Source organism: Sturnus vulgaris, chromosome 14 (assembly GCF_052056855.1).
Source record: "Sturnus vulgaris isolate bStuVul1 chromosome 14, bStuVul1.hap1, whole genome shotgun sequence".
Lineage (NCBI taxonomy): Eukaryota > Metazoa > Chordata > Aves > Passeriformes > Sturnidae > Sturnus > Sturnus vulgaris.
Window position 1 is genome coordinate 3,300,826 of NC_142256.1, and position 13,372 is coordinate 3,314,197.

General features: G+C 45.1%; 1 protein-coding gene across 3 annotated transcripts in view; it reads right to left on the reverse strand.

Moving 5' to 3' along the window:
* LOC106853713 (vascular endothelial growth factor receptor kdr-like) overlaps positions 1-13,372 on the reverse strand; it is a 134,207-nt gene that overhangs the window by 69,563 nt on the left and 51,272 nt on the right. For all 3 annotated transcript variants that reach the window (XM_014877140.2, XM_014877139.2, XM_088172974.1), the window contains exons 4-7: positions 9,075-9,202; positions 3,869-4,028; positions 1,988-2,124; positions 365-536 (exon numbers count right to left, since the gene is read on the reverse strand). In XM_014877140.2, coding sequence (XP_014732626.2) covers positions 365-536; positions 1,988-2,124; positions 3,869-4,028; positions 9,075-9,202 — 597 coding nt within the window. The remainder of the gene's footprint in view (positions 1-364; positions 537-1,987; positions 2,125-3,868; positions 4,029-9,074; positions 9,203-13,372) is intronic.

Here is a 13,372-nt window from a genome sequence, read left to right on the forward strand (position 1 = left end):
TCCCTCAGACATCCCAGAGTGGTTTGGGTTGGGAGTGACCTTAAAGCCCATCCAGTGCCACCCCTGGGACACCTCCCACTGTCCCAGGCTGCTCCAGCCTGGCCTGGGACACTTCCAGGGATCCAGGGGCAGCCACAGCTTCTCTGGGCACCCTGTGCCAGGGCCAGCCAGGAATTCCCTCCCAATCTCCATCTAAATGTACCTCTTGAATTTATCTGAAGAGGGAGCTGACTCTCATTAAATAATTAGAGGGTGTAGGTGATTAATGGCTGACTTTCTCCCTTAATGCCATTTCAACCAAGAGATTTCACAGCCTGGCATCATCCCGTGAGCTGAGCCCTCCTGGTTTGGCTGCAGCACTCACCATACACGGTGACAGTGACATTGGCCTCCAGCTTGGTCACTGTGTCTGATTCATTGAATGTCCTGCAGGTGTAGAGGCCCCCATCCTCCATGGTGACGTTTTCAATGATCAGGATGCTGCCGACTTTGTACACGACATCACTCCTGTCCATGGTTCTCTTGGGGTGAGGGTGCTGGGAGTCACAGAAAAAAAGAGTCAAAAAGCAGCAAAAGTTGGATTTTTGTGCTCACCCTTTCAAGGGCTGCCAGGAAAGGAAAGCAGTGATTCATATCCCCCCATCACTGAAATAAATAATATAAAAGGCAGATCAGCAGGAAGAGCTCTTGTGTGAAGATTCATTATCAAGTCTAATAAAAGAGAGAAGCAGAGTGGAAATGTGGCACTTTGGACTGAATTCTGGGCAGAATTCAGGGGATGCATCCCAGCCCTCGTTCAGGACCACATCCCAAAGATCTCAGGGAAAAACTGCAGGGTCAGAGCTGTGCTCCGAGGCTTTGGCTTTGAGAGTTTTAAAATTTATTTTGGTCACAGTCAGAATTTTTTTCTGCATTAAAAACCTCCTGCTTTCTCAAAGAAATATATTATGACAGAAATATAATATATTATGACAGCCAAGTGCCAATGCAAATTCCTGGGGAATTTTAGAAAGCATTATCGTTTTCGATAGGATTTTTGATCCCAGAGATTTGGCCAAGAAGTTTTACATTTATAATGTTAGAAATATAAGGAGAGTTCATAGGAAAACAAATCTTTTCCACCATATGGAGTTCAAGAAAGCAAATTCAGGAACACTGTAGTGCTTGGACCTCTAAATTCTCTGTTATATTTTCTGTAGTTTTCCCACCAAAACAAACTCAGATTTTTAAATTTTTTTTTTTTAAGGAAACAAATCAAAATTAATCCGTTTTTTAGGAATCACATTTTACGCCTTCCCAAAAGGCTTACGTGCTTCTTTACAATGTGTATTTTGCTGAACTATTAAAAAAACCCCAAAAAACCAACAACCCAATTATTTTAATTCTCAGCACCAAACAGACCCAAGTGTAGAATCTCAGACAAATGAACTGATTTTGGAAATGATCCCACTCTGATTTGGTTTTTTTTAGGAGAAATGAGAGGGTTTGGTACCTCCAATGTTCAGTCTCTTACTTATTTCTACTTCACTTTTGGCACTTTTGTATTGTATCCACAGAAAGCTCAAGACTCAGAATTTAAATTTCATTCTTTGAGGACGATTTCCACAGGTTCACTTGTGTTTTTCCTTTGCTTTTTTCCTCCTTCATAAATACCAAAATAGATGGGGAGACTGACAGCTTACAACCTGCATTTGAGACTTGTCACTGTGAGACAGCCAGGACAGAAGGAATAAGGAAAAAAAAAAGAAACAAAAAGAAGGAAACACTCCAGGCTTTTCTTGCCAGGAGTTTCTTTAGTGAGTTTAATCAGCAGGTGCAAGAAGGGCAGAGAAATTTTAGATTTTTTTAGTCGTAGATTCATCCAAACACAAAGCTCCATCAACGATGGGTTTATAAATGGTGGATAATTTCAGAATAAGCAATAATTAGGTTTTCCCAGCCCTGTGAATTGTGGGGAGAGGGGCATGCAGGGGTTCCAAGCACTCACTGTGCCCCGGGGGCAGGTCCAGATGAACTCGACGCGCCCGTTGATGAAGGTCTCTGCTTTGCACTCCAGCCTCAGGGTCTCTCCCAGCAGCAGCTTCCTGGCACTTGCCTTCAGAGTCAGGTTCTGGATTCTGCTCTCTGCAATGGGACAGGCAAGGCTGTGAGCAGCAGCACTCCCCGTGGGAGCTGGGGATCCCTGATCCCATGTGGATGATCCCGTTGGCACAGGCAGGAATGGCTGCTCTTCCCTGGGCCACGGCTCCAACCCTCTCAGCAGATCCACAGAAAAGTTTCCAAAGGTGATTCCTCATTTTTGGGGGCCTCAAAAGGAGAGGATTCACTTCTGTTGGACATGAGATGCATTTCTCCTGCCCAGCTCCCTTTCCTTCCTGAATGGGATCCCCAAATCCTGGAATGGGATCACCCCATCCCTAAATGGGATCCCCCAATCCCTAAATGGGATCCCCAAATCCACAAATGGGATCCCCAAATGGGATCTCCCAATCTCTAAATGGGATCACCCCATCCCTAAATGGGATCCTCCAATCCCTAAATGGGATCCCCAAATCCACAAATGGGATCCCCAAATGGGATCTCCCAATCTCTAAATGGGATCCCCCAATCCATAAATGGGATCCCTAAATCCTGGAATGGGATCTCCCAATCCCTAATTGGGATTCCCTAATCCCTGAATGAGACCCTCAAATTCCCAAATGGAATTCCCAAATCCCTGAATGAGATACCCCAGTCTCCAAATGGGATCCCCAGATCCTTGAGTGGGATCCTCAAATCCTGGAATGGGATCCCCAAATCCCTGCATGGGATCCCCAAATCCACAAATGGAATTCCCAAATGGGATCCCTCAATCTCCAAATGGGATCTCCCAATCTCTAAATGGGATCCCCCAATCCCCAAATGGGATCCCCAAATCTTGCTCTCACACATTTATCAATGCCTTAAATACATCAGCTCTGAACTTCCATCAGTTTTTGGTGCCCAGTATCAAATCCACACCTGAGCACTGACAGTAACACGAAAAAAGGGATTTCCTGGGTCCTTCTGAGCTGCAGAGAGATGGCCTAAGAGGTTTTGTAGGTTTGCATTCATGATTTTAATAAAAAAAATTACTCCAACAAGTTAAAAAAAATGGAGAAAGAGAGAGATTTGCAGGACTTTTATTTGGCTGCCACACAAATTTACAAGCCTGTTGTTCAAAGCTGAGTGCTGGTTGTATAGAAGGATGCCATGAGCTAATGGGAATGAAGTGCAAGTAAATAGAAGATATATGAGGAGATAAAGAATATCCATGGAAAACAAAAGAAAAATAAATTCTAATTGGTTTCATATAAATGCCCAGCACTCAAAAATTTAATGTTTAGTTGCTTTAAATTCAGATTTTAATTATGAGCTGAAGCTCAGCTGTAAATCCAAGGGAAATGGTGTAGTAAATCACCAAGAGAAAATCTATAAAAAGCAAAGATGTGAATTAGCAGTGTAGTGAGATTTTTATAGGATGATCACACGTGCTTAATGACCAGAAGCAAAAAGAAAGCTGCAGTTTGGTTTGTCCTGAACCAGCAGTGGCTTTAATGTAAATACAGCTCAATCCAAGCAAACAAAGCCTTGGTGGGGTTTGAATAAAACACTCCTGGTTTGTACCACCTCAGCACTTGGTCATTTTTCAAAACCAGGGGTGGCTCCAATCCAAGTTCTATTGAATAAGAAGGGGAAAAAAAAAAGGAAGGACAAGTTTACTTTTAACATTCCAGCTTGGACTTGCCACAGATGCAGCCCAGGGAGATGTCTCAGACACAAGTGAGGCTGAGCAAGGGATGGCAGCAGGAATTCCCAAAGGAACCTGTGCTGCTCCCGGGACACTCACCCAGTCTCTGGGCCATGTAGTAGGAGTTGAAGACGCTGCCATTGACGTGGGCTGAGCACATGAGGATTCCAGAGGGCACAAAGGAGTGGGAGGGGACCAAAAAGCCCCTCTTGGGGTCCCACAGCATCTTCTTGACGCTGATCTCTGCAGAAGAAGGGTACTGCAAGGGAGAAGACAAGGAGTGAGAATCCTGCTCCCCTCGGAGCCAGGGATGCTGTGATTGAGGAGCAGGGCAGGGCTGGGACCTGGCCCAGGGCTTTGGGGGCTCTGGAACACAGATCTGAATATCACAGTTCTGAATATCACTGATCTGAATATCACTGATCTGAATATCACAGTTCTGAATATCAGAGATCTGAGTCTCACAGATCTGAATATCAGAGATCTGAATATCACAGTTTTGAATATCAGAGATCTGAATCTCAAAGTTCTGAATCTCACATCTGAATATCACAGTTCTGAATCTCACAGTTCTGAATCTCACAGATCTGAATCTCACAAATCTCAGTCTCACAGATCTGAATATCACTGATCTGAATATCACTGATCTGAATATCACTGATCTGAATATCAGATCTGAGTCTCACAGGTCTGAATCTCACAGATCTGAATCTCAAAGATCTGAATCTCACACATCTGAGTATCACAGATCTGTCTCACAGTTCTGAATCTCACAGATCTGAGTCTCACAGATCTCAGTCTCACAGATCTGAATATCAGAGATCTGAATCTCACAGTTCTGAATCTCACAGATCTCAGCACTAGCCTGAGCAAACAGAAAAACCCTCCCAAGGCAGCAGTGACAGAAACTCAACACTTGGGCATCCAATTCAGGAGTCCCAGTCCTCTCAGGTCTCATGTGTGGGACCCATTTCCCTCATCCCTTCTCTGGAAATCATTATGCTCATCTTCTATGAATTTTTTTGGGTGATCTTTTTGGAGGTGTTTTCTCCCAGCCACCACACATTTTCCTTCATTGTGCTTTGTGAAGTTAGACTCTCCCAAAATCAGAATTATTCACTAACTCAGCTAATTTATCTACAAGCTCTGCTCTATGGGCACTGCCCAGATTCTCTCTATCCCACAGAAATGGGGGAGAAACTCTCAGAGCACCCCATGGATTTCCAGCCTCAGTGACTTAGGAGTGTAAATCACAGAAATAAAGGCACTTTTTGTCCTAAATTCCTAAATACTTGTAGTGTTCTGAGATTCTTGAAGAAACACTCTCAATTTTGCTTATGAGGAAGAAGTGAGAATGGAAAATAAACTACAGCAAAAATTCATTTCACGAGAATGAACCCTCCTCTGTCTGACCTTGGACAACACCAATGTCGAGCAGCTTGGCTTTTGTTGGGGGGAATAATCAGTTTATTGTTATTATTAACACACAGGGAAATCCTCTATTTGTTACAGGGAATGTAATTGACTTTCCAAAACTTTTGAAAATCCTGGATTATAATGTACAAAAGAGCTAAGTGACATTGAGAGAGCTCCCTGAAATGCCCCATTCAGGTGTTTGCAGGTGGGGAATGGAAGCACAGGTAGCTCTGGCTTTCCCAGCAGGACACAGGGAGACTCTTTAGGACTGGGGATGCTCTTTGGGAGTGTTGAGATCACTTCTGCCCAAAAAATGAAAGGTTTGGGCAAACCTCAGTGTGCCTGCAGTAACCTCATGATAATGAAATTTATTTGATTCTCTCTCCTCCTCCTCATATCCTGGCTGCTCAAAGGTGAGGCAAGGAGAGGTTTTGCTTTTCAGGGAGACCCTGCTTTATCTCTGGGAGCTAAGCAAGGGACTGAAAGCAGGAATTTCACCCAGATGGAAGAGTTTTGCTCCTGTTCCCGTTGTGTGCAGCTCCTGTTTGTCTCCCAGCAGTCAGGACTCTGGTTTGGCAGGGCAGCTTAAACTGGACTCAGTTTAAACAATCCTCCTGTTCCACACAGCCTGGGGCTCTGGACACACCATTGACCAGGCTGGCCTTGCTTTGGGTCAGTTGTTACAATTCCAGCATGGACCAAACCCAAAGGGATTCTGGCTGGATTCACATGGAATTGGTGATGCTGCATGGGGAAGGGGGGACAGCCAGACATTCGCTGTCCTTTGGAGCAGCATCTCTTCTGACAGCAGCAGGAAAACAGGATTTCTTGTAAATGCTTTTGAAATAATCAAGCTGTGGCATCTCTGTTTAGAACAGGAAAAATAGGAAAAAATACAGAAGGAGGTCTGAAACCTGAGGCTTATTCATGGTTAGCACTCATGAAGGTCAAAGCTGGAAGTGGCAAACACACACTGAACCAGATCAGGGACTAAAGAGATCTGACATGACTGAAAAAGCTCTTTTTGACCTGAATTAAAATCACGTTAAGCAAATTAAAAGCCTGAGCTGTGTGTCTTAGCATGAGTTTGTTAATAACAAAAAGATGATATATTGAGATTGCTGGGATCTGCTGGCATAACGAGGTACCTTTCTCTGAGCATGTTTAAAGAGACTGCAATGATTTTAAAGTATAATGGTAACAGAAGGAACTTAATTTACGGTGGCGAAGAGTCCATTTTCCACAAGAATAATAAAATGTGATAAAGCTGAACTTCAGGGTTTGGCAGCTCTGCTCTCCCAATGCCTGGGGGAAGGGGGAAGAAAAAATAACCCTGCTCAGGAGGCCTTTTTGAACACCACACACAGATGAAACATCTTCATAAAATATTCACAAATACCTATTTAAACAATCAAACAAAGAAGCGTCACTGCTGCTCGAAGGAAATCACAGTGGCTTTCCTCCCTTTGAAGTGTTGTCCTCCCTCTCCAGTTGTCTCCTGGAGATTAAATTTGGAAGGAGAGGATGTTCTAAATTAGTCTGATGGCCTCACTCACCTCTCCTCCCCCACGCTCACCTCCTGCCCTGCTTCCTCCCAGCACTGTGCTGGTGCCTTTGGATTTTAGCTTTTCTATTTTTCAAATTCTTGTGGTGCTTTATGTATAACTCTAAACTCCATACAGAGTGTGAGTTAATTGTCTTCACATTTTGGTCAGACAAAATAATTCCTCTAGGCCTGAAATCCAAGGACACTCTACTGCCTCAGCACCTGAAAATATCAACAAAAGTGGATTTGGGGGTGAGCAAACTGGGGGAATATGAATTCATTATCTGAAATTAATTCATTACCAGGGGTAATTGGAGGATTAACTGGACCAAACTTTTAATTGTCTGAAAAACTCGTGACCATCGTCCAGCTTGGGTGTATCCTGAGCTTTTGACTGCCCAAGGTGAACCCTTGGAAGGCCTTTAATAAATCCCCACTTTATTCTTTTAATCTTGCCCATTCTCTGTTCTAGGCAGCCACTCCAAGGCATCACCGGGATTCCCAGCCAGGGCCAAGCCAGCTGTGCCATCCACAGCTGGATCCCAAGGCTCCAAATCCCAGCAGCTCCTCTGGGATCTGTCCCAACCTCTTCCTCCCTGCCCTGAGCCCCAGCTCAGCCTTGCAGGGGAAAATCTTCTGGGGACAGCTTTTTGTGGGAGAGATTTCAGTGGAGGATTCATCCCAGCAGCCAGGCTGCAGTTGGTGTTTGGGAATTTATCTGGGAAGCAGGAAGAGCAGGGCTGCCCATCAATAAAGGAATAAACGTGGAGATGGGAATCCCAAACCACCCTGGAGGTGCCCGGGTCTGCAGCTCTGCTCCAGCCATGAATTTGGTGGAGCAGGCTCAAATCAGACAGGGATGTTTCATTTTCATAGCCAAGGAGGGAAGGTGGTAACACTTATCCAGCCTAAAATGACAACAAGAGGAGCCTCTTTCCCCACTTGAATCCCTGCTGATGGAATTAAAAAATAGAGATCTCCAAAGCAATAAGGCTCCTGCTGTCCCTCTGCAGTTCTCCTGGGAATGTGCCATGGGTCCTGTATTCCTGGAAAGGGGTTTTAACCCTTTAAGTGAGGCAGAAATAAGATGCACAGCTACATGGGCGTCTGTCAGGACAGGAAGAAAGAGCCAAGTTTATTCAGAAACACACTTGGTTTTATAGCCTGACTGCAACTCCAAGAGTAGAGAAAAGGTGATTGGTTCAGAGAGAAGACACCCCATTGCCAGGGCCTGGGCACACACCACAACAGGTGTTCTATCTTTGTTATTAATTCCTTTTTATTTTGACCAAATGATCACCCTGGGAGAAATTCTCCCTGGCCTTGAGCTGGACCAGCTCATGGGCTGGGAACAGAGCTGAGAAGCTCCAGCCTGGAATATTTTTCAGGCTGGAATTTTCTTGCTTTCTCAATATGTGTCCCACAGGGTCCCAGCAGGAGCTGGAGCCCTGTCCCAGTTCCCTGTGATTCCATGTGCTGCCCCAGGAGAAGGGAGCATCCAAGGCATGGAACTGCTCAGACCCCTGGGCCAGATCCAGAACAGCCTCATCCCCCACAGCCCCTCAGAAGAGGCTGGAAAAGGGGCACAGGATGAGCTCCTGTTGCCTTTAGGGTTTCCTGAGCTGTCAGACTGGCAGGGGGATGGAAAGACACAGAATTCCTGGTGTAAAATTCAGGATTGGAGGCAGGAGACCTCACTGCTCCTCACCCCATGCCATGAGGCTAATCTGGAGAGAAGTTCTGAAACCCTTTAAATGAGTGATTCCACGGACTGATCAGGGCCCAGACCTTAAATTTCCATTTTTATTATCCCAAACAGCCTTGGCCTGCACAGACCATGCTGCCACCTTGACTTTCAGGTGTAACTGCTGCCAGAGGGATGGATGCTGGAGCCATCTATTCCCAAGGCTGAAACTTGGTCTGAACTGATGAAATGAAGCAAAAATGGACAATTGCTCTAAGGGGGTTCAAAGCATAGAGAAACCTTTCAGAGAGAGCCAGGTGTTATACAAAGAATTTTATACAAAGGAAAATAGTGCTTTGTCATCTACCTCTGCCAATTTATGGAGGCACACCAAGCCACAACATTAAAAAAAAAAAGTGATCAACTCAGCCTAATCACCAAAAAAAATCTCTTTACTCAGTTCAACAGTAACACACTGCAAGAACAGGTTCTGGATTTTCAGTGTCTTTGCTATTTTTTTTTAATGGAATTTACCCAGCTTTACACATCTGAAATCACATCTTAGTAGCAAGTATCTTATCACATACTTAAGTGTGTGTTTTTCCCCACTTTGTTGGCAGCTCAGACCTCGAACTGAGCTTCTCTGAAGCTTCTCTTACCTGGGTGAGCTTGGGTCTGATGTCTGGTGAGGTGACCCTGCAGGGGATCACCACCATTTTCTTGTCATCCTTGATGTAGATGATGTCAGGGTGTTCTGAGTGCATCTCCACAAAAGGATTCCTGTAATCTGCAGGGAAAAAAACCCAAACAAACATGGATTTGGAAAGTTGAGTGTGAGCACTGAAGTGGCCAGAAAGGCTCCTTGGAGTCAGGACATCAGTGACATCCTGCCAGGGGTTACAGTGATAAATTCTTTGGATTTGGCCCCATGTTCCTACAGAAATCGCCCAGGATGGGATATTGCTGTGCAGACACGTGAAAAATGTCATGAATTACCAGCTCAAGATACCTTTGGGCCTTGGGAGCCCTCCTGTCCTTCATTTGGGGACATCAATATGGATTTCCTGACCGATGGCAGCCTTTGCTTAAGGAATGTCATGGAAATTCCCAGGTGTTGTCACCTGGAATTAACCCTCAGAGGATCAGCAGAGCTGGAGCTGCTTCACTCCACAATCCACCCCAATTTCACTCCCAACCACTCCAAGGCAGGGATGCACACAGCAGAGTGGCCCTGCTGCCTTTTTTTTGGTGGGCTCTGGAGCTCCATTTTAGCTCTGAGAAATGGGAATTTTATCCTCAGCAGAACAAAACAATCCAGGGGCTTCATCGGGAGGAGAGCAAATATTGTCTTCACCACCCTGTGAAAAGATCCAAGTAACCCTTAATATAAAACTAAAAGCTCACACCCAAACAGAACAGAAAAACTTAAAATTTAAGGCCTCAGTGTGACAGAAAGGACACGTGTGAGGTGAGGATGGTGTTTTACAAGAGGCACTGGTGCAAAATCCAGAAATGTGAGATTTGTGTGTGGACAAGGGGCTGAGCACAAGCACTGCACCCAAAGCACATAAAACCCCCCAAATCTGGATGATTTCTCTAATTTCTAGTGCTGGCTTTCAATGGCAGCTTTTGTTCCACGCCACTGGTTTATTCTGGCTGTGCTTTGGGGTAAGGGCATTGCAGGAAACCTTATGTGAGAGAGATTAATTCGAATTAAAACATGCGAGCTCTGATCTCCCCACATTGAGGAAGTTTGAGATACACATCTGAACTTTCTGGTCAGGCAGGCCCTGGTTCTAATCAAGCATTGAGCTGAGAAATTTGATCTTTGAACCACAACTTTGTAGCTTGGTCCAAGCCCCAAAACAAATAGGAAATATTTATACTCAGTCCAGTGTCTCGTGCACTTTCCCAAAAATGCTAAATTCTCCTGTTGAGTCACATTATGAAAATTCAGTGTTTAGTGTTTATCCCTGAGCTGCTTAATCCCTCTGCAGTCTTGCTCTCCAGTTGAGCCACACTGGGAGGTATCAAATGTGATAATATTTTTATTTTTATTCTACTTAAAAGAAGATACTGGATAATTAAAAGAAGATCCTTGGGTTGTTTGTGATAGGAAAAAAAGCAGAGAAAGTAGATTTTTGTGTATTTGCAACAAAGTGCAAAAAGGTGTCAGGGAAAATGTAACCACAATTATTCCTTGTCCTGTGGAGAAAAAGGAAAGAAAAAGGAATGTGCCACATGACAGGGGATGGACAGGGATATAGGATGGATGGAAAAGGGTTTAGGATAAAGATACAGGCCAAGAGGAAATTGGCTGGGGAAAAAAAAAAAGGAGCTTCCTCATAGCAAGTTATTCACAATTCAGGATCCAATTTTGACTGAAAAGGTGGAAGCACTGAATTGAAAACCAGTTCTGTCAGTATTTTCAGAAAGAATTTCAGAATAGCACTGTTTGTTTAAGAAGTAACATAAATCAAAAGGCAGCTAAGCAAATATTAAATAATCCTAAAATGCAGGAAAATATTGAACTGTGCAATGATTGATGCATGTTAGTCAAAAGAGAATAAAATGCCTCAAAAATATTTCCTGTTTAGGAAAAAAATATAATTCTTTAACCCCGTTCTCCACCATCTTTCCCAACCTCCAAGACTCATCTCAGAATTTTCAGATTCACAAGAGGACCTAAAATTAATCTACCTTTTCCCAGCTGCAAATAGAACAGGTATGGTGCTACTGATCCACCTAATGGGAAGGGAGGCAGGATTTACAGGGCGTGTGACAGGAGCTGGATTTCAGCCCTAATTGATTTTTAATAGCAGCCTGCTCCTGAATTGCCACATGTCCAAGCAGGGGCTGCAGAGAAACTATCCCAGATAAGCTACAGGCTGAATTGGAAGCCAAAGTAGATAAATCTGGCATTCTACATTCACTCTGTGAAATCTTGATGGCATCTTAAAATCACTGAACAGCAGCAAGAGGCAGTTTGTGGGTGATAAATGTTGGGAAGAGGAAAGGGTGGCTTCAGTGATTGTTAATCACTTGTGGGTGTCAGGTCTCCTGGGCATCATTCTCACTGTGTTAAAAAAAAAAATAGAGAAAAAAGGTTTTCTGTTTTATGAGTTCACCGAAAATAGAGAAAAAAGGTTTTCTGTTTTATGAGTTCACCAAAAATAGAGAAAAAAGGTTTTCTGTTTTATGGGTTCTCCTCTTTGCTAAGCCAGGGGGGTGTCCTAGAGCAGATGACTGTGGTATTTATTATCCCAGTGATTTTCATTATCTCAGTGATCTGTGTTATCTCGGTGATTTGGGTTATCTCAGTGATTTTTATCTCAGTAATTTGTGTTATCTCACTGCTTTGTCCACTTTATACCCAAGCCTGGAGAACTCCCTGCCTGTGAAAGGGCTTTTCCCTCCCTGGGTCCTCCTGCAATATCAGAGCTCTTAAACAGGTGGGCATACCTGTGGGGTGGATACCTGTGGGTGGGATACCTGTGGGGTGGATACCTGTGGGTGGATAGCTGTGGGTGGGATATCTGGGTGGGATATCTGGGTGGGATACCTGTGGATGGATAGCTGTGGGAGCCACTGGGATTAGGGTGCTAATAAAGCCAAGGCTGTGGTTTTGATCCCTGTTTGGGCCATTCACTTAAGAGCTCCATGATCCCTGGGGGTTCCTTCCAGCCTGGGATGTTGTGTGATTTCAGCCCTGGGGTGGGGCTGCCCTGCTGCAGGTTTGACACGGGAGCCCATGCAGGAGCTGAGGGCTGTGCTGTGGCCATCGGGGGACAGTGACCCTGCAGGGACAGGGCCAGGCAGCTGCAGGGGAAGGTCAAGCACCTGGCTCCGTCCCTGAGGCTTTGTTTCCATCCCTAACTGTGGAACTCTGTGCAAAAGGAAGAAACAATGTCATAGAATCCCAGAATGGTTTGGGTTGGAACCTTAAATCCCATCCAGGGACCCTTCCCACCATCCCAGGCTGCTCCAAGCTCCATCCAGCCTGGCCTTGGACACTTCAGTCATCAAGAACTAAAGAGCTCCAGGACACAGAGAAGAGCTCAAACCTTGTGTGTGCTGTTCCAAACCCCCTCCAAAGCAGGAGCAAGGCAGTGCCATGGGGAAGGAGAGGCTTTCCAGAACTTTCCAGGCAGCTGGACCGCTCACTCAGCAGATAAGCAAATATAAAGTGGCTCAGCTTTGGGGCTGGACAGAATGGCAAAGGATAAATTCTGAGCTAATCAACTGCCAGCTGATACCTTTGTTATGGTTTGTGCAGACAGAAAAACTGATCCTTCTTGAAACCCCTCAGTAGTTCAGACTGACAGTGCTATGGAAAAATGATCTGCTGGAACATCAGGAGTGTCACTGCCAGCTTTACAGCCACGCTCAGCACCTCCGGTCCAGCAGCAATCAGTTAACTCCTTGTTAAAAAGCCTCTCAGAGACAGAACTTCTTGAAACAAAAGGGACAGGGTCGCTTTCCTTTAAAAATGATAACCTCAGCCTGGAGGAAGGTCTCCAGTTCCAGGTGGTGCAAATCAGCTGCACTCAAGTGGTGCAATCTGGAGAGCTGTGGCATGGGAAATGCAGGTGTTGTCCTCTCCACTGTCACCAGCTCTGAACTCTGAGGGGAAACTCCTCAGTAAAGAAACCCTGGATGAAAACTGAGCATTTCCCTGTGGCTTGGCACATCTGCTCCTCCCAGGCTGGGGAGGTGAAATGCCCTGTGAATCTCACCCAGAGAGAAACAGCCAGCAATTAAGGATAATTAAAAAGAATGATTACTGTGGGCTGCAATGCTCGTTACTCATGGAGCACACTGGGGACCCATCAGCCAGGGGCAAAATCCTTTTCCCTGGCTCTCAGACTGCAGGTGTGGTGCCCAGCTCCGTGGAGGTTTGCAGGATGCTCAGGCAGCCCAGGGTGCTGCTGGAACACGAACAGCACAGCCAAGGAAA